Raw genomic sequence first — 21,713 nt, 5'->3', positions numbered from 1 at the left:
AACATGCACACTCAGTCCCAAAACACCGGGGGGCGATAGTTCCGGGGAGAAGTGCCAATCGGGAAGTATAAGTTAACTTCACACAACGCCCGGGTGTTTTCTTTCACTTCACTCTATCTTCTCTCTTACCACTTTAATTATCCACACCTGGGTCACGCAGGGGATGGAGGTTCACTACCCTTAAAGGCGTATTGTCCTTAAAGGCGTATTGTCCTTAAAGGCGTATTGTCCAGATTAATCCTACTGGAGATCCAGTTTATATCCAGTTTAAATTATTCCGTTTAATCCACTAGGAATCTCCTCTCCGCAAATCACGGTCTCAATCCAAATCCCGGTCAGCGTAGCATATACCTCTCACTCAAAACCAAGTTGTACTTATTAGAGAACGCTGTCTGTGGACAAATGCCGGCTCCCTCGGCCTGAAGCGAGATGAGCGCCGCACTCCATAGTCGCCTTTGACTGGACTTAACCGTCCAAGGGTCTTTACCTTTGCAACTTCAGAATGCTGACAGAGCCTTTTTGTGTTTAAATGTTCACTATCACAAACATTTCTGACATATAGAAAGCTGTTGTGTTAGTGCAAAGAGTTATAGGCAAGACTGCTCCATTTCATGCTAGCTTTCCACATTGCAATCTGCTCTCTCTGTCATATAGGGACAGGCATCTGGTCTGAATCGGATCTCCAAAGTGTGGGCAGGTTGGAAGCACCCCTGCTCTGTAAAGCTTGAGCAATATGGCCTGACTGCGTATCTTGGCTGGATCTCCTGTATTTGCAAACAATCTCCAAAGTGGGCACTGTACCTTGAGTGAATTGCATGTGAACACATGCTCCGTAAATGCGTTCTGTGTACAGGGATTAAGCTGCTATGTCGTAAAGTCATTGAAACACTTGGCTGCAAAATTGTGGTGTTCTGCAAGTTGCAGAACCTAGGCCTCGGCAGGAGTTGTCTCTTGAATGAATCATGCTAGCTTCTGAAATATTCACAAACTACTCGAGACTCTTTGTGTCATGCAAATGCTGGATGTTCTGCCAGGGCTCCTAAACAGGATCACATTTGGCAAAAAAAAGGGGGGGCTGCAGAGAAAATGTGTTTTCCTGCCATTAGGACCTGGTGGAGAATACAGAGAAGAAGGGCAGTTATATTGAAGGAAGCTCAAATTAAGGCTGCAGCTGGAAATTGACTGTAAATAAAGATGAATAGAGGCAGAGAGCTGCAGATGCCGCCAGCAGATTAATCACACAATTAAAGGCTGAAACCAGCAAATTAGAATCTGTCAGATACATAACCAGCCAGCCAAGGAATCTCTCCAATGCCTACCTTTTCACACTATCATGTGTTTCTTTCCTGGGGTGCATACTCCCCCACCCCACCCTGGCTGCTCCAGTACAGAGGTACCTCAGGTTAAGTACTTAATTTGTTCCTGAGGTCCGTTCTTAACCTGAAACTGTTCTTAACCTGAAGCACCACTTTAGCTAATGGGGCCTCCTGCTGCTGCCGCGCCGCCAGAGCACGATTTCTGTTCTTATCCTGAAGCACTATTTCTGGGTTAGCAGAGTCTGTAACCTGAAGCGTATGTAACCTGAGGTACCACTGTACTTGGATCTCCAACCTGTTGGCAAACTCTTGTTGTTTATGAACATTTTTTAAAAAATAACTAAAAATGCATACTTTTTTGTGGACTGGTGAACAGGATGGTACTGTCTTCGTGAACCAGTCAGAAGGGAAGCCCCACACAGAGCACATTGCGGTAGTCCAATCACAAGGTTACCTGCGCCACTTGGGCCTCCATGGATTAAAATGGTTCCGATGTTATGCAGTTTATGCTTCCCCAATAACAAAATGCAATATTTGCCTCAAAGCTTGCATGACAACAGCAGCATGCACAATGACCTGTCCATCAAGATTACCTGAGTAATCCAAGTGTGCAGCCATGAACAGCTCAGCTTGGCCCTCATCTAAAGGGCTGTTCCCCTGTGGGCTCGCCCACCCGCTAAGAGGTTGATTGGAAAATGCACTTGTCACTCCAGAGACACACACTCACTCTGTATCAGAGGGTCCTCCACAAAGCTAGGCTGCCCCAACATCTTTTATAAGGCTATTGGGTAGTCACCTCTGATGAAGCCCAGTCTCCTCCTTCACAATCTTATTGCGGACCTGCCATAAGATCCACTGTCCTGTAATATCACATATGAGCTTTAACTACTGATGAAGCCCAGAATGATTAGAGAATGATCCGATCCACTGGGTCTTCTGCTTTGTTCATTTGTTGAACTTTATGAGTTACTTCCGTTGAAATTTATGATTTGATACAATGAATAAAGGTAAAGGTAAAGGTACCCCTGCCCGTACGGGCCAGTCTTGCCAGACTCTGGGGTTGGTGCGCCCATCTCACTCAAGAGGCCAGGGGCCAGCGCTGTCCGGAGACACTTCCGGGTCACGTGGCCAGCGTGACATCGCTGCTCTGGCGAGCCAGAGCCGCACACGGAAACGCCGTTTACCTTCCCGCTAGTAAGCGGTCCCTATTTATCTACTTGCACCCAGGGGTGCTTTCGAACTGCTAGGTTGGCAGGCGCTGGGACCGAACGACGGGAGCGCACCCCGCCGCAGGGATTCGAACCGCCGACCGGCAAGCCCTAGGCGCTGAGGCTTTTACCCACAGCGCCACCTGCGTCCCTTCGATACAATGAATAGTATACCTTATTTATCTAAGAACATAGCTGGTTATGTCTCGTGTGGAAAAAACCTCCCAGCAGTGTCTTTCCTTGAGGGAAAATCCTTGATACCCGCGATCCAAATAACCAGCGTTAGTTTTTTCTAAAGTGCAAAAGCGTTTTGCAGTCCCTATCTGAATTGCTTCAAGCCACGTTATTACCACCCACCATCTTAAAAACAGCCGAGTGGCTAGGCCTTAAATTTGGCTGGAGAGTTTCTTGTTCTGAGCTTGGCAATCTGTCCAGCCCATCTTTTCCTCATCTCTTTCCCCTGCGGATAACTTCAGAATGTTTTATTCCTGCATACTTCTGATTCTGCCGCAGGAGCTGTGGAAGTATATGAAAGGGAAGCTAGGTCATATTTTTTTTTAGGATGTCAGAAGCGAAAGAATTAGACCTTTGGTGACGCTGGCAGCCATCTGTCTGCAGGCTGTGTCTGCTGCCTCCCTCGGAGGCCGAGGGTGTGGGTTCACGCTGTGACAGGAGCGCAGATATATCTTTGTCTCTGTCATGAGGCGGCGGCTGTAATGCGGATGGTCTTTTGAATCATTCTTTCTGATCACATCCCAACCTGCCTGCCTCTGATTAGGTGATGAGCCGATGAGATAAAAAAGGAGTGATGGATGATATCAGCCTGTGATAACAAGTTCACATAAAACAAGTTAAAATGATAAAAATTCTGGAGTTTGAAGGAGGAAAAAAGGTGCTTTTGAGGCATACTTACTTTGAAAGGTTCTTGGAGTTTTCTGCCGTTGTATATGTTGAAGTTTTTAATAAGAGTGAAAGGATTAGATTTCCTGCCTCCTCTAGCCCCTGGCAAAATTGGTAACTTTATATTATAGTGTATATATGTGTGTGTGTGTGAGAGAGAGGGGGGTGGGGGTGGGAGAGGGTCCTTATTTGCTGAGGTGCCTCTAGGTTGAACTGAATTTATTAAGTTAGCTCGTTTATCTGTAGGCCGCTTTTCTGGACAAAGCCTCTTCTGGGAGATGCATATCTGCGGTTGAAAATGACATCCCTGTCTGTACCTGCTCTTTCTTTCTTTCTTTCTTTCTTTCTTTCTTTCTTTCTTTCCTGACTGTATGTAGCAAAATCACAGCAAGGGCTGGGACTGCGATGGCAATTGCACTCCACCTGGTTGCAGCAGTCTGAAGCCAGGCCTGCGCCTGCAGCTGAATGAAGGGCTAGAATGGGTTTTCTATCGCTTTTGAAAACAGGTTGGGGGGTGTTACTCCTGCAAGCAGGAAAAACAGCACAGTAGGCTAGCAGTTTTTCTCTTGCAAGCAATTGTGTGTGTGTGTGATTCTAATAGAAGAAGAAGAAGAGGAGTTTGGATTTGATATCCCGCCTTTCACTATCCAAAGGAGTCTCAAAGCGGCTAACAATCTCCTTTCCCTTCCTCCCCCACAACAAACACTCTGTGAGGTAAGTGGGGCTGAGAGACTTCAGAGAAGTGTGACTGGCCCAAGGTCACCCAGCAGCTGCATGTGGAGGAGCGGAGACGCAAACCCGGTTCCCCAGATTACAATTCTACCGCTCTTAACCACTACACCACACTGGCTCTCTGTGGTGTAATACATCGTCTTCAGCCTCATTCTTCTCCATTTTGTTAGTCTAGGCATCCCAGACCAATGTAAATATTTTGACATCAGGGTCGAACATGTTATCAGGCAGCGTGCGGGGCAGGGAACCAAACTTGTCATCCGTACACAAACTTGGAATGGTCTTCCTGTCACTAAAATTTAACTTTGCAATTTGGTCTGCTGCCTCCTTCTCGCATGCTGTGTGCACCAAGTGACCTATTATCCAAATTTTGGTCAGCGCTCCCTCGCCTCTTCCTGGTTTTATTCGGCTTCAGCTATTTTTGTCCCCCCGTGTGTGCCCTTTGTAGCACTGTGGATGGTTTGGAAGAACAATGGGAACTCAGAATTCCACCGTTTTCACCAGTGCTCTCTTTGCTTCTGCCTTTCGTTCCTCTTGGTGCATGACTCCCCTTTTGCTAAGCAGCCCTGTAGCTTTCATCTTCTGTTCTTGCAGAGCATTGACTTTGCCTTCGCTGAACAAGACTGTGTCACCAGCTCAGTGTTTTCAACAACTTCCACTCTAGCCACTAGGACGGCAACTAGTAACAGGATGCCCTAAGGCTTGGTGCTTCGCTGGGCCAGAGGTTTCTTGTGTGGCTTTGGGGCAAGGCGCAAAAGAGGGGAGAAAGATGGAGAGAATGTGTACATTTCATTTTACCCTGTGCATGATGCTTATAGCAGCTCTTCCTATTAGCATACTATCCCTGCAGAACGAATATGTGTAAGGCTATGGGAGAGACAGCTGGCATAGGAAAAATGGCAGACAAGAGTTAATTGCCTATAATGAGACTTTAGCTGCCTTAACTGCTAGTGTGCTAGCCAGGGTCATAGCTGTCAACCTTCCCTTTTTTTGCGAGAAATTCTGTTATTCCAGCGCCATTTCTTGCTGCTTCCCGCTGCTATCCTGAATTGTTAGATATCCCAGACTGTCCCCAGGACAGGTGAGGCTGCTGATCCCTTATTTTCAAATCTGAAAATTGACAGCTATGGCCAGGGTTAGAAACTCAGATATATAAGCTAATTGCCAAATGGCACCTTAAACCTTGGTTACGGATGCCACAACGGAATGTCTAGGCACTTTTTTTTTACACAGAAATAATAATAATAATAAAATAATAATAATAATAATAATACCGCTTTATATTTTAAAGGAAAAAATCTCAAGGCAGTTTGCAACACATTAAAACATCAAATAAAACTTTAAAACATGTCGTTGTAACATGAACAAGTGGAACCTAGGACAGAATATTGCAGGGTGTGATGCTTCTGCTCATAGCTGCAGCCTTGCACCTTTCAGGATGCTCCCTTCCACCCCCTCTTGGTCCCCCCCCCCCCCAGTCAACGTCCTGTCACCACAGGGCATGCTCAGTCCCCACTGAGCTTCTTGTGCTGGTGGTTTTGGATTCTAAATCCTGCCTCAATATCTGTGTGTTCCCTTGACCTTTTCAGCTACATAAGGATCCGTACTCATAGAAAGGCTGCGCTTCCGCCCTTGAAACTCTGGAAGTTTCAGCTGGTACAGAACGCTGCAGCTGGACAGCCTGCTGCTAACACAGCACTTAAAAGCTTGCACTGACTGCCCACCCATGTTTCCAGGCCAGGTTCAAAGTCCTTGCATTAATTTCCGAGGCCTTTAACAACGTGGGCCCACAATATCGCAAGGGCCATCTGATCTCTTATATATCAGCTTGATCACTGAGATACTTGGGAGAGTTGCTGGCGGTAGTCCCCTGTGGCTCAGGCTCACGGCTACTAGATACTGTGCATTTAGTGTAGCTGGCAGAAGCCTGTGGAACTCCCTCCCACCTGAGGTTAGACAGGCACCCTTCTTTGCTGAACTTCAGGCACAAAACCAAGACTTTCTTATTCCAGCAGGCATTTTAAGAAAGTGTTTTGTTTTATGATGAAGTTCTATTCCCTTTTCTGTGGGTAAAGGTAAGGGGACCCCTGACCGTTAGGTCCAGTTGTGGCCGACTCTGGGGTTGCAGCGCTCATCTCGCTTTTTTTGGCCGAGGGAGTTGGCATACAGCTTCTGGGTCCTGTGGCCAGCATGACTAAGCCGCTTCTGGTGAACCAGAGCAGTGCACGGAAACGCCGTTTACCTTCCCACCGGAGTAGTACCTATTTATCTACTTGCACTTTGACGTGCTTTCGAATTGCTAGGTTGGCAGGAGCAGGGACGAGCAACGGGAGCTCACCCCGTCGCAGGATTCGAATCGCCAACCTTCTGATCGGCAAGTCCTAGGCTCAGTGGTTTAACCCACAGCGCCACCCGCATCCATTTTCTGTGGGTAGTTAGGCTGCATATAACATCTTAAAAATAAAATAAAATAAGATAAAATAAAATAAAATAAAATGATAAGGAGTTCTCTGTTTGTACATGCAATACCTATCCTCCTTGCCCCCCTGCACCACCAGATGAATTCCTAAATCTTTATTTGCCTCCACTGGAAGCTGCAATTATACTTTACAGGCATTTGTATAGCACACATTTTAAGTGTTTGGAACAGTTCCCATATCCGTAATCCTTACAACAGCCCTGTAAAGTAGGCCAGTGTTTCTTTTCCTCATGTTGCATAAAGGCAAGTGATATTGAGGAATGTTTATATCATTACAGCGCAAATCACAACTGATCTAGAGCCACAAACTGCTGAAGTGTGTATTTACTGGAGTCTGTTTTTTAAAACAAACCAAAGTCATGTTCTTCTGATATTACTGAATTCTGTAATCTGTTTTAAACGGATTGCAGTGCAGTCTTGAGCACTAGATGGCAGCATTGGTACACTTATTGGATCCTGTATATTTAAAGCATATCCCCATTTCAGGAAAAGGATGAGTCCTAATTAACAATTTCTGACACCTGAACAAATGTTTCGTCTCCGAAAAGCAAATATGCTTTCCTTTTCTAGCTTGTTACTTTCCTCCAAATAGTATTTGAAATGAGTTGGTACTTCTACGTCCTCCAGGAATGCATACGTGCGTGTTCAGTAGATTCAAGAACAGCAAAAGAAAAAGGGGAAACTTTTCTCATCATTGAATTCATAATTGATAAGTGTTTCACTGCTGCAAGATGTGGCGATAGCTACGTGGTTAGATCAAATTAGAGACCGTAACTCTTATCAGCTGCTGTTGGCTGCAGTGATGAAATAGAACGATCGATTTCAGAGACAGTAATAGCAGCTTGGTTTCTGTTTAGTGCGATTTTAAAAAATAATTTTTTTTTTAAAAAAACAACCCCTCCAAACTGGTTTAATGCAAATTACAAAGCAAATACAGTTCATTCTCCTTGTTTCTGGTTGGAACGGGCTGAGTTGAGTGGGGTGGGGGCTTATGACAACTCTGCAATGTTGTTCACACTGAATACTGCAAGTGAGTGTTGGGAGCTAGAGTCAGGGGCAGGCAGCAATAAAACACCCAGTGTCAGTGAAGTTAACTCTTCATTCAAAGAAACCAAACCAGCAGAGGCCAAGTGGTCACAGCAACTGTTCCCAGTAGGTCTTGCCGCAGTGAGGCAGTAGCGAGGACTGAAGGTCCCTGCCTTCCCACTGTTCCCTAAGTCTTCTCTTCTCCTGGGTCCTTCCCCACCAACATGAGACTCCTTCACTTTGTGTCTCTTTGCTCTGCCCTCTTCATTCCTCTGGGAGACCAGGGGGAGGTGAGCTGGGGTGGATCTAGACACAGGGTAAAAACGCTATAAATAAGAAATTAAATCGTTACAACAAAAGGCGGGTGGGGGGGAAGCCTATGTAAAAATCCATATAAATTCATTTTTGCTCTCTGGCACCATCTGGTGTTGCATGTTTATAACACGTTCAAAACGTATTATTATTATTATGACAGTGTAGCTGAGTCCCTCACAGTCAGAGGGGAGACTCCCTGGCTTCTTCAGCAGCCTGCCTCCTCCAGCCTCCACTTCTGCCTCTAGGTCTGGACTGCTCTCTGCCCCAGCCTCTTCCTGCTCACTAAACCTTGTTGCCTCTTCAGCTTTTGACACCACCACCTCCCAGTCTGCTCCCTCTTCTCCCTCTGACCACTCACTGCTGTTCCACCACCAATCCCCTGGCTCTGAGCCATCTTCCCTTGAGGGTTGCCCAGCTGTTGCCTCCCCACCATTCCTCTGTGCCCAGCCAGTCCATGACAGTGGGTCACAGTAACCCTGAAGTGTGATCCATCAGCATTAGACTCACATTGCCCCTTGGTGGGGATGGGATGAGCAAGCCAACTCTGCATTATCATCCATTACTTTTAACGCTATTTATCGGATTAGGCTAAGAAAATAGTAAACAACAGCCCAACAGTTGTTCACTGTTATACCCATGTTGCAGGTTGGGAGGTTCTGCTGTGAAAAAGTAGATAACAACAGCCCTGCAGTGAAGTTCATTTACCATTCCCAACTATTTTATTTTATTTAATTTATTGAATTTATTTACTGCCCTATGAGACGCAGGTGGCGTTGTGGTATAAACCACTGAGCCTAGAGCTTGTCGATCAGAAGGTCAATGGTTCGAATCCCCGCAACGGGGTGAGCTCCCGTTGCTCGGTCGCAGTTCCTGCCAACCTAGCAGTTTGAAAGCACGTCAAAGTGCAGGTAGATAAATAGGTACCGCTCCGGCGGGAAGGTAAATGGCGTTTCCGTGTGCTGCTCTGGTTTCACCAGAAGTGGCTTAGTCATGCTGGCCACATGACCTAGAATAACTGTCTGCGGACAAACGTCGGCTCCCACAGCCAATAAAGCGAGATGAGCGCTGCAACCCCAGAGTCGTCCGCAACTGGACTTAACTGTCAGGGGTCCTTTATGTTTACCTTTTTACCACCCTATACCCAGAGGTCTCAGGGTGGTTCGCAGAACAAAATCAAAATATAAAGCCACAGAAAATATAATCAAAATAAAAACAACAGCCCAATAACACTCCCCCCGAACCCCACATTTTAAAAGGGCATAGGATTTCAATCAGATTAACCAAAGGCCTGGTTTAAAAGGAACGTTTTTGCCTGGTGCTTAAAGGCATATAATGAAGGTGCCAGGCAAACTTCCCTGGGTGAGAGCATTCCACAGACATTGAGCCATTGCAAAAAAGGCCCATTCTCATGTTGCCACCCTCTGGAACTCTTGAGGAGGAGACACGGGAAGAAGGGCCTCAGAAGATGATCTCAAGGTCCAGGTAGGTTAATATGGAAAGAGCCGGTCGTTGAGGTATTGCAATCCTGAGCCGTTTAAGGCTTTATAGGTCAAAACCAGCACTTTGAATTGGGCCCGGAAACGAATTGGTAGCCAGTCGTACTAGGATCGTAATATGCCAGTTGTAATATGCTGAGACTGTCTTGCCTCATTCTGGCCGCTGAATTCTGTACTAGCTGATGTTTCTGAACTGTCTTCAGAGGCAGCCCTACGTATAACGCATTGCAGTAATCTAACCTTCAGGTTACCTTTCAGGTTGCAGCAAAAGTCGTTCTAGTTCAATTGTGCCCCCAGACCCCCTTCCAGGAGGGCAAATCAGTTTCATGAAGAAACCTCATGCTCCCTTGAAACAAGATGCAAGTTACAGCAGGGAGTCCTTGTTTGATGTCAAATTTTCTTTTCCCCCAACCCTCTCAGCTGCAGGCTCAGGTCTCTCTCTCTCTCTCTCTCTCTCTCTCTCTCTCTCTCACACACACACACACACACACAATAATTTGTTGCAGGGCCCTGCTTGTTTTTTTGAGTACAGTGGTACCTCAGGTTAAGAACTTAATTCGTTTTGGAGGTCCGTTCTTAACCTGAAACTGTTCTTAACATGAAGCACCACTTTAGTTAATGGGGCCTCCCGCTGCCGCCACCACCGCACGATTTCCGTTCTCATCCTGAAGCAAAGTTCTTAACCCGAGGTACTATTTCTGGGTTAGTGGCGTCTGTAACCTGAAGCATCTGTAACCTGAAGCATCTGTAACCCGAGGTACCACTGTACTAATTGCTGGGTGTAGGCAGAAGGGGAAGAAAGAAGAGGAGAGTTGTACTCTTCAAGCCTTGCAGCGGGCTTTCCAGAAGCTTCAGGCTGACCAGTCTGACAGGATGCTAGGCTAAATGACTTGGATCCAGAGATTCCTGGGAGATAAACTTCACCCATGAGGCAATCAGGATGCTGGTTTAGTTTAAAGCCAATGCAATTGCTGAAGAGTGCTTTCAAGTTAAATCTGAATGAGGCCTGTGTGTGTGTGTGTGTGTGTGTGTGAGAGAGAGAGAGAGAGAGCGCGAGCGAGCGCGAGCTGGGGTCAGGGGGAAGAGAGAAGCAGAGAATCAGGGTCACTCATGACGTAAGCATCCCATTGACTCATTAGCAAAATGAACAAGCTACAGGACAAGCCTGCTCTGCTGAAAGAACTACATTTATTGCTGAGGTTTGGAACTTCAGCTGAAAAGTCTTTATTACTTTTTATCCCTGTTTTTAAAAAAAGCCTGCACACTTTTCTGCCCCGCGAGGGCAAGATGTACACGTTTATGGTGGAGCCAAGCAGCTATAAATGGCATACAGCTGCTTGACAGAAAGCAGCAAGAAACAATAATTTGTTCTGTGCATGGCGAAAAGCACAACGAGGGTCTGTCTTTGCTTTAGCGGAAAATGGCTTCCCAGAACCCTTTTCGGTGACTGGATTCATTTTTCCGTGACTGGAGATCAATGGCCTCCATTTGCAAAGAATATTTAAGAAAACAATTTGTATCATACAGATGGCTGATTTCCACACCCCCTTTTAATTGTGGAAGTTTTCACGTGCGAGATTAGTGGGAGAAGAATGAGTTAGGCCCCCTTTTTATCATTTTGCCCTGTGTCTTGAAAGCAAATAGGAGACTTTTTCTTTTTCATACTTCAAACTTGCGAGGAGGAAGCAAACCAAAGCCTGCTTCTCTCTGTCGGCTGTCTCTGAGAAGCGCTTGCAAGCAGAACGCAGCAAGTCCAAAGTTCAGATGTAAAGTGAAAATGTCACCTTTCCGTCTAGGATGGAACAACAACCCCTCTTGTGTTTCTGCACAAGAGTGCCATATAGAACCAACCTGACAACGGAATGACATTAACTTTCATACCACTACAATGCGTTGCGCTCTTTTTCTCTTTCGCTCTCTCTCTCTTTTTGTTCCTGTGCAGTGAAATAATTCCCTTGTAGCTCAAATTCAAATCTAAAAGACATCAAAGTATAATATGAAACAAAATGGAAGGCACCGCAAGTGTCTGAGAGAAAATAGAGAGAGGCACATTACTTTGTAGCTTCCCCTCTCATGCCAAGATTGCAGCGCCACAGAAGTCAGGAAGCCACAGTAGGTGCCTTGAATCCCCTTGGTAGGTTAGATTGTTTTTCATCTGTAGTATTTCTAAAGTCTTTCCCCCCTCTAGTATTAAGGAATACCATTTAAAAAAAACCACACCACAACTTAAATATAAGGACATGGTGTGTTATGAAGCATGAAGTTCTATAAATATTTATGCCAAACTACAAAAAACCATTGACGGTTCTTATTTTCTCAGTCATATTGGGGTCATTTTGTTGTTTTTGACCACTGGGATTGAAGAGCGCACACGGCTTTGTACCTTTTTTAGAATGACATTTGGGTATCTGCACATCTCTCTCTGGCTCTTGATGAATTGATTTCATTTCACAGGTAACTTTGAAAAAGCTTGGACTCAGAAATCAGAACCTACACCTCGTTGGTCACCAACTTGGTGTAAGCTACTTAGGTGTTGTTTCTAAAACTTTTGATGCTGCAACGATCCCATGCGAAGTGGGGACTAGTCCTAGTTGGGACGTGAACGTGAGCTCAGTTTTGAGCAGGAAATAGAGTTGAGTTTTGGTTCCAGCACTATGGTTACTTTTTGTGTGTGAAATGCTTTCCCCAGGGAGGCTTACCTGGCGACTTCATTAAAAAACTTTAGGCGCCAGACAGAAACATTCCTCTATAACCAGGCCTTTGGCTGATGAAACAATCTATGCCCTTGAACTAATGTATGCTGTTGTGCAAACTTAAAAAAATAAGAAAAATGTTTTTTTTAAAAAAACAAAACAAAAAACACACACAAATGTATCTGAAACATCTCAGTCATTGGGGGGGGGGGGAATCCATAGTGTTTGCCCAAAGGTGGAGAGAAGAATCAGCTCCAAACAAAGAGAACTGGCAGCAAAAACTACTTGAATATGCAGAAATGATGAAACTTACTGGAGGATTAAGAAATCAAGAAGAGAGAATTTTTAATCAAGAGTGGGGATCATTTATTAAATATTTAAAGAACTATTGTAAACAGCTTAAAACTTTAGCAGGACTGATGTAAACATGTGCAGATGGTGATGTTGAAATTTTAAGTGTAAGAGATTAATTATAATTTGTTTTTAATGTTGGAAATGCAGAAAAAAAGAAGAGATAACTTATGTAACAGCAGAAAGGGAGGGAGGGAAGTCAACGTCAATGTCAAATGTATAAAAGAATATTTGATATCTTCTGTAAAATGTGTGTGTGTGTGTGTGTGTGTGTATGAGAGATATGAATCAATTGGATCTGGGTTGTTCGGGTCTGGCTGATCTATTGGAAGATAGTTACTGGCATAAGAAACTACCTTATGCCAAGTCATACAATTGTTCCATGTAGCTCAATATTGCTTACACCAGGGTTTCCCCAGCTTGAGTCTCCAGCTGTTTTTGGACTACAGTTCCCATCACCCCTGACCACTGGTCCCACTAGCTAGGGATGATGGGAATTGTAGTCCAAAATCAGTTGGAGACCCACGTTTGGGAAGCCCTGACTGGCAACAGCTTTCTGGGGTTTCAGAGACAGTCCTACCTTGAGATGGCAGGGATTAATTGGGGGCTTCTGCACACCAGGCGGATGCTGTACCATTGAGCTTTGGCTCTCCCCTTCTTAGTGAAAGACTTTTCTATTAGAAATAGCCCTGATATCGGTCTTGTCACTGGCTCTGTACTGATCAGTATAGCGGCATGGTACTTAGGTCTTACAGTCTCTGTTGCCACTCTGGCATCACAGGGGCTATGGCACCCTCCCAAAGGCTTTCAGTGATTCTCTTTCTGGGCTGCTGCCCCAGAGCCTGAGCTTTCATTAAAAAACGAATAGAAGTCTCTAGCCCTTCTAGAAAGAAAGCTATGGGGCAAAATGTGCAGGTAGCTTCTAAGCGATATATGCGGATTGAGACATCGCTGTCAACGTTTCCCTTTTTTAAAGGGAAATTCCCTTATTCCGAATAGGATTCCTCACAAGAAAAGGGAAAAATTGACTGCTATCGATTGAAAACGATTGTGGTGTGACCACCTTGTATATTTTTCTCGGTACTGCATGCTATTAGACAGCAAATTGCATTACTGTGTGATCTCCACAACAGAATCAGCCAGATATGGTAAGCATGAGGTGGTTGGGGGATGGCTGTGTCCACCATTTTGTGTTATATACTGTACTGCCCTTGGCAGGCATTTTGTGTTGTGCTGTTCCCCTCATAGCAGCAGTTTTGTGACTTTTCACCCCTGGCACTCTCTCAGAATTCGAAATGGGCCCACTGTATGGGCCTAAAGTTCTTTGGACATGGGAATAGGCACCATTACAGCCCTCTGAGTAAAAATACATTGGATTGGGCAGCATGTTTGCAAGGCAGGACAGGATTGAAGGGAGAGGACCTTATTAAACAAAGTTAATTCCAGGTTTTCCTGGAATAGTATTTGTTTAACAGGGAGTCTAGCTGTTTTGCTTGTGAGGATCCAGCTCAAAGCTTTCAGCTTTGAAACTCCTCCTGCGATACTAACCCACGATAGGAGTCATGGTAAATATATTTTCCTTCAAAAGGAGCCTCCCAGGCAATTGTGCAATATTAGGAACAAATTTAGGGACAATATTAGGAACAAATTGAGCAACAGACAGGCAAATTTAGCCCCTTGGTAATATTGTCTTGGTTGGTAAAAGGGCTTATTTACAGCTGGAGGAATAATTCAGTACAGATTAATTCTGTGTGAGATATACTCTGCATTACAGAATATATTTGAGACAAGGGTGTCGTCATACCCTCACACATTTTGAGGCTATAAGTTTGATTAAAGTTGCTCTCTGTCGGTCACTAGATGGCATTGCCTGCCTGTGTTCTCAGAAAATGGAAGTGTGTCCATGTTGAGCTGTCAGAGCTTCCAAGTACTTGCTAATATTAGAAGGGTGCATACTTGCTGCCTGCCTGCCTTTCTCTTTAAACAAAACCAATTAATTCTTTTCTCCAAATCCAGTATATTGGCTTTATGGATGGATGGAATGCTTGGCAGAAAGACACAAAATGCTTCTTGAGGCTGTTTGGAAAGACATAAATCATACCTTGTTTTTCCTTTTTTAACAAGAAAGGGTCTCTGGTTAACAAAACGGCATCTTTTTGTTAACAGGTTGAACTCTCTCGACTTCTTACTCAAGTTTATGTTGCTTTTGCAGGTTGCTTGTCTAATACGGGTTCCCTCTGAAGTTGTGAAACAGAGAGCACAAGTTTCTCCTTCTTCCAGTACCTTCCGGATCCTTACCAATACTGTATGCGAAGAGGTATGAACTGAAGCAATAATATATTATTCCTGTGCTTACCCCTGCCTCCACTTCTATCTCCTTATACTGTGGTTTCCCATGTGTCAAAATTGAATTTTGTAAGCTCCTCAGGGCAGGGACCTGGCCTCTTTCTACTCTGTAAACGACAAATATGCATGAGTGGCAGTGGATAAATAAACCAAAAAGCAGTTTTTAGTTAAGGAGAGCTGCTAATTCCTTGAGAACGGAAAGATGTTACTGTATGCTCCAGAACATTAATGATTCCCAAAGTCCTTCTGGACCAGATATTCAAACTCCCTGTTGGTCTCTTACCAAGGAATCTGCAGAAACCCCAGGGATCATATTGCCATTTTGTTAAAAGTAGCCCCCGTTCAAAAGTGTAAAATGGCGAGTTGAGAAAGTAGTTGTTCTGGGTTGGGGTGTGCAGATTGGGAGGTTTGCATTGTTGCAGTTTAGCTACGCACTTTTTGAAGAAGTGCCTTGTTTTGTAAGTTCTGAATATTCCAACATTCAGCTTCATTGAATGGCCCAGAGCAGACATAGGCAAACTTAGCCCTCCAGATGTTTTGGGACTACAATTCCCATCATCCCTAGCTAGTGGGACCAGTGGTCAGGGATGATGGGAATTGTAGTCCAAAACATCTGGAGGGCCGAGTTTGCCTATGCCTGGCCCAGAGTGTCTTCTAAGAGAAGTTCTTTTTGGGTGTGTGTTTTTAGAATTGTCATGGGCAAGGATTTAGCCTGTGTACATCCGCTGAATTTTGGATGAAACTGGAGGATGACCAGACAGATCACCAAGAAGCCTCAAAATGACCAGCAAATAAGCCAAAGCAGGTCATGTGATTTGTCCAGAGCAATGAAGCAGCTTGACCTGGCTCTCCTCATCTTCTGTCTTGACATATCCACCTTGGTGTGGATGTATTCCTAGGATCTCCCTTGGCCAGTTCTGCAGGAGGCTGGATTGACAACAACATAGAAGTAACAAGTCATACTGACAGGTAGCTGGTGTTGTAAGATCATCAGCGGACCAGATCTGTGCAATGCACACAAAGTATTCTGGCACTCTTCTGAGAGCCTTTTTTTCTTCAGAGTGGGCCTGGAATTGTTGTGTAAGATGCCTGATGTGGACGACCAACATACTTGTTGCCTGGTACAGATAAATTTGCGACCTTAATGTTGCAGGATTCGCTGCTGCAGACCAGAAACTGAGAAGAGCGTTAATCAAAGATAATAGGTGGACTGCAAAGTTTGATTGCACTGTGATATATAAACTTATTTGTGTCGGTCTGTGTTTTAGTATATATATGCATAAATTGGTTAACTCTGTTTTTTAATGGTGTATCTATTTACATTCTGTATAGCGTGTATAGGACATGTATTTCTTTTTGGTGGTGGTTGAAATGACCATGATAGTTGGAACAACAAATAAATTTGGTTGCTCTTCAGAGTGGGTATGACCCAAAGCTGTTAAATATTAAGGGTTATTCATTAAATGTTTGGCTGTCCACCAGCCTCAAAGACTCCCTTTCTCTGTTCATGTGCATTTGGAATACCTGATGGCTTTAGATACCAGCTATGCATGGCAAGAATGTGTTGATATATTCCCATTCTTCTAACTTAAGAATGCAATATATTATCTTATTGATGCGCCACTGCGACTGTTTTAGTAGCCGTTAAGCAAGTTTTGAAAGTGGGGATAAAGCCCTCCCATGTTGGTAAAGCTAGGGAGACAACCTATTGTGTGTTTATAATCAATATTGTCAATTTGCTGGAAGCCTGAGCATTACGCTTAGTAAAGCTGTAATACCTGCCATGTAATCATCCATAAATTGCAGTCTTTGCTAACATAATTCCCGATCACTGAAGCTTTCTCTTGTTTATTCGCAGGGTATTCTGGGACTCTACCGAGGTTATAAAAGCACAGTATTAAGAGAGGTAACACGTTTCCCCCCTCCCTTTTTAAAATGATCTATGTCTTTTGGATTTCCTTCAGTTATTTCTTTTTCTCCAGATGTGTTATGGTAGTAATACATCTGAAATGGAAACGATGAAATTTTGTAAGCAGTTCTCACTCGTGCTTCCCTTTACCTGGCCTTCTCGGACAATGCCTCCTTTAAACTTCCATCTCATAGGGAGAAAGAGTCAGTTCAGATTGAATTGGGGAGCCTATGCTGGATCAGGCCCATTGCCCATCTGGTCCAGCATCCTACTCTCACAGTGGCCAGCTAGATGCCTGTGGGCAATTGATTTTTGGACTTTTATTAGGACTTATACACTCCTTTCTTTGTGGATTACAATTCTGTTTAAGAAGCCCAGGTGTCAGAACTGCCTGAGCAGTAGAACTGTCAGACTGCAAATTTGGATACATTCTATTTAAACTTTGAGACAGTCTGAGGGAGTTCAGAATGGTTACGTTCTTGCATTTTGGAACTCCAGTAAGCACAACTTGAAATATTGTGGCAAACCTAAAACCAACTCTGCTAAAACTACTTTTGTGAAGATCCCTAAGTATTGGTTCAGATTTCGTATGTGGAATGGACTCTTCTTCCTAGGACATTTTATGCTCCCCCTAGAGGATTGAGGATTTACAACAAAAACATTGTTTTACTTTCTATTTCCCGGCCCTTTGTTTGACTGCTACCATCTGGGCCGTAGCTTTCCCATGGGAACAACTCAGCTTGACCTTGACTGCTAGATAACTTTGGAATGAGTGGCGCAAAAAGAAAGGGATTAAGAACCAGACAAACAACTCTGACAACCGTAACTGCAGCCTCACAAGCACGCAGATCATCTGTGCCCACTTTGCCCTCGGAGGAAAAAGTTACCTCCCTGTCACAGGCAGGGGAGGAAGAAACTGAGGATTTACAACTAGAAGAGATGGCCTCAGGAGGATCTGGTTCTGTACTAGAGAGAATTCTTGAGAAATTGGAGTCTTTGGAGAGGAAAGTTGACCAACAAACTGCGAAAATTGACCTTAATACAGAAACTTTAAACAAATTATCTGGGCAAGTTGCACAGAATGCACAAGCAATCGGACAACTGAAGGAGGCTGCAGGTGAAAATCAGAAACTGGCCGAAGAGACCAGCCAAAGAGTGGGAGAGTTGGAAAAAGAAGTAAGGCCGCTCAGTAAGCAGGTTGGGGAACACCAGACCTATCTCTCCATGTTGGAACTTCGGAACAGGGAGATTAATTTAAGGATAAGATCGATACCAGAAGTGGAAGAAGGTAATCTAGCTGAGTTTCTGACCAAAGAATTCTCCAAGTTCTGGGGTCTAGAGGAGGAAGATTTTAAAATTGTGTCAGCCTTCAGACTTGGAAGACTCACAAAGAGAGAAAGGCCCAGAGACTGTTTGATTACGTTGAGATCAAAGGAGGAAAGGGACAAGATTTTGGGCCTGCACTACGGAAGCTCTTTGAACATTTCGGACAAAAGAATTGAGATTTTTAAGGACATTCCTAAACAGCTGTTGGATCTTAGATCTGAATATTTGGATTTAGTAAAACTGCTGAGAAGCAACTCAATCATCTTTAGGTGGGACTTTCCCCAAGGACTATCTTTTACCTTTAGAGGGAAGAAGATTAAAATTAGAACTTTGGAAGATAGGGATAAGTTTTTGACTGCCTACGGAGAGGACCTTCATAAAGGACTTGAACTACCCTCAGGGCCTGAACCACCACAGGTGCCTGTACCTCAGAACCCTGAAGACTTACAGAACAAAATACCATCCCAAGGAAACTAAACAGATTTATCCAGGATGTCTCTGCAACTTTTAAGTTGGAATATAAATGGCTGCAACAGCCCGGAAAAAAGGAAGAAAATCTTTCACATATTAAAAAAGGAGCAACTAGACATTACTTGTTTACAAGAAACACATGTGACTAGGCTCCACAGAAAAATATTGGTAAACAAAAGGTTAGGCCAAGAATTTATATCTTCGGACTTAGTTAAGAAGAGAGGAGTGGTGATATATGCAAAGGAGAGCCTCTCACCAAAATTTCTATTTAAAGATGAACATGGAAGAATTTTGGCAATTGAAATACAGCACCAAGGAGAGAAAATTTTGATATTAGGAATCTACGCTCCAAATGAAGGGAAATCAGAATTCTACAAGAAGTTGCATGAGATTATGCTGGATTATCTGGACTATGATAACATCATTATGATGGGAGATATGAATGGGATCGTTTCTACAAACATGGATAGGTCACAAAGCCAAAAGGTTACTAAAGAAGGCAGACTACCAAAGACCTTTTTTGAAATGACAGACAACATGGACTGGATTGATATATGGAGGACAAAGAACCCCTTAGGGAAAGAAGGAACATTTTTCTCTGAAGCCCAACTGACTTGGACAAGAATTGACCAAATATGGATTTCTAGAGGTCTGGCTCCTAAGGTGAAGAAAGTGGAAATCTGCCCAAAGACCTGCTCCGATCATAACGCGTTGAAAATGGACATGACATTATTACCAACCGGCTCCTTTAGATGGAAGATGAATGACAACTTGTTTAGAGATCAGGAGATTATCAAGAAGGCCAAAAAAACAATAAAGGACTATTTTGAGATAAATTTGAACACTGCTGTGGAAAAAAGAACAATCTGGGACGCAAGCAAAGCTGTGATGAGAGGGTTCTTGATACAACAGAACGCCATAAAGAAAAGACTACAAAATGAGAAAAAGGACAAGATTTTGGGGAAAATTAAAGAGTTAGAGAAGAAACTAAGAGTAAACCCGAAGTCACAGCCGATTTTGAGAGAAATTAAACTTCATCAGGCACAATATTCCAAACTGATAAATCAGGAAATAGAATGGAAGATTAAATCAATGAAACAAAAAACATTTGAATCGGCTAATAAATGTGGGAAACTGCTGGCATGGCAGTTGAAGAAGAGACAAAAGCTGAACATAGTAACAAATTTGGAAATAGAAGGAAGGAATATTCAGAACCCGGTGGAAATTAGAAAATGTTTCCAGAAATATTTTAAGAAATTATACACTCAAGGGCCACAAAAGGAGGAAGAGATTGCAAAATTTTTGGAGAAAAATGGACTTAAAAAATTATCACAAGAAAATAGATCACTCCTGAATAGTAAAATAACACGACTAGAGATAGAACAGGCCATTCAGAATATGAAGTTGGGCAAGTCTCCAGGGCCAGATGGCTTGACCTCCAAGTACTATAAGACATTAAGTGACTATTTGATTCAACCATTGATGGAGGTCAGCAATGAAATTATGGAGGGAAAGAAGGCGCCTGAATCGTGGAAGGAAGCTTTCATCACATTGATACCAAAATCAGAAACTGAAAAGACACAACTTAAGAACTACCGCCCCATTTCCCTTTTAAACGTGGATTACAAAATATTTGCTGACGTTTTGGCAGGAAGACTCAAAAGAGTTTTAAATGAGATAATTCATAAAGACCAGGCAGGCTTTCTCCCAGGAAGACATTTATTTGCTAATACAAGGAACATTATTGACATTTTGGAACTTTTGCAAACAAATATTAACACTAAAGCAGTTCTAATTTTTATAGACGCGGAGAAGGCCTTCGATAATATTTCTTGGAAATTTATGAAGGGGAATTTAAAAGAAATGGGAGTGGGGCGGGGTTTTGAAAATGGGATTGACGCGATTTATTCAGAACAAAAGGCAAAACTGATAGTTAACAATGTGGTTACAGAAGAGTTTAAGATTGAAAAAGGGACACGACAAGGCTGCCCGATTTCCCCCTTGCTGTTTATTTCTGTCCTGGAGGTGCTCTTGAACTTGATTAGAGGGGACCGGTTGGTGCAAGGGATTCAGATCGGAGTGAAACAATTTAAACTTAAAGCTTTTGCAGATGACCTTGTTTTGACATTGCAAGAGCCAGAATCTAGTACAAAAAGAGTGTTACAATTGATTCAGGACTTTGGTCGGGTAGCGGGCTTTAAATTAAACAAACAGAAAACTAAGGTGTTGGGAAAAAACTTGACAGATGCAGAGTCAGAACGGTTTCAGAGAGAAACAGAACTAGCTGTGGTTAAAAAAGTAAAGTACCTAGGGGTAAACATAACAGCAAAAAATCTGAGTCTATTTAAGGATAATTATGAAAAATGTTGGTCTGAAATTAAGAGAGACTTGGACAGTTGGTCAAAATTGAAGCTTTCTTTGTTAGGCCGAATTGCTGCTATTAAGATGAATGTATTGCCTAAGATGTTGTTTTTATTTCAAACATTGCAAATTGTGGATAAGACGGAGTGCTTCAGGAAGTGGCAGAGAGATATTTCTAAATTTGTCTGGCAGGGCAAAAAGCCCAGAATTAAGTTTAAGATATTAACTGATGCGAAAGAAAGAGGGGGCTTTGCCCTGCCAGACTTAAGGTTGTACTACGAAGCCGCAGCTTTCTGCTGGCTAAAAGACTGGCTACTTCTAGAGGACACTGATGTGTTAGATTTAGAAGGTTTTAACAATGCATTTGGCTGGCATGCATACTTATGGTATGACAAAGTTAAGATCAATAAGGCCTTTAAGAACCATATTGTCAGGAAAGCAGTGTTTAATGTCTGGACAAAATACAAAGACCTATTGGAAAATAAAACTCCAAGATGGCTATCACCTCTGGAGGCTAAGGCCCGAAAAAGACCCAATATGGAGGCCAAATGGCCGAAATATTGGGAAATAATAGAGAAAGAGGGCAACAATTGGAAATTGCAGAGTTTGGAAAAAATGAAAGACAAAGTGCGAGACTGGTTACATTACGCTCAGATTCAAGAAATTTTTAAAAAGGATAAAAAGTTAGGATTCCAGGTGGAGAAATCGAAGTTGGAAACAGAATTGTTAGAACCTAAGACTAAAGTACTTTCAAGAATGTATAACTTGCTGTTGAAATGGAATA

General features: G+C 43.3%; 1 protein-coding gene and 1 long non-coding RNA gene across 5 annotated transcripts in view; both read left to right on the top strand.

The window, feature by feature from the left end:
* Positions 1 to 21,713, top strand: part of LOC310838267 — a 466,315-nt gene that overhangs the window by 108,522 nt on the left and 336,080 nt on the right. The window lies entirely within an intron of this gene.
* Positions 1 to 21,713, top strand: part of SLC25A26 (solute carrier family 25 member 26) — a 144,340-nt gene that overhangs the window by 24,138 nt on the left and 98,489 nt on the right. For 3 of the 4 annotated variants that reach the window (XR_014560647.1, XM_083725202.1, XM_083725203.1), the window contains exons 4-5: positions 14,729 to 14,833; positions 16,721 to 16,768. Coding sequence is in view for 3 of the 4 variants with exons in the window: in XM_083725202.1 (XP_083581328.1) it covers positions 14,729 to 14,833; positions 16,721 to 16,768 (153 nt within the window). In the remaining variant the exon portion in view is untranslated. The remainder of the gene's footprint in view (positions 1 to 14,728; positions 14,834 to 16,720; positions 16,769 to 21,713) is intronic. The other variant, XM_083725204.1, reaches the window with a different exon arrangement.

Source organism: Podarcis gaigeae, assembly GCF_964106915.1.
Source record: "Podarcis gaigeae genome assembly, chromosome: 2".
In the NCBI taxonomy this organism is placed as follows: domain Eukaryota; kingdom Metazoa; phylum Chordata; class Lepidosauria; order Squamata; family Lacertidae; genus Podarcis; species Podarcis gaigeae.
This window is presented reverse-complemented; position numbering and strand designations above follow the sequence as displayed.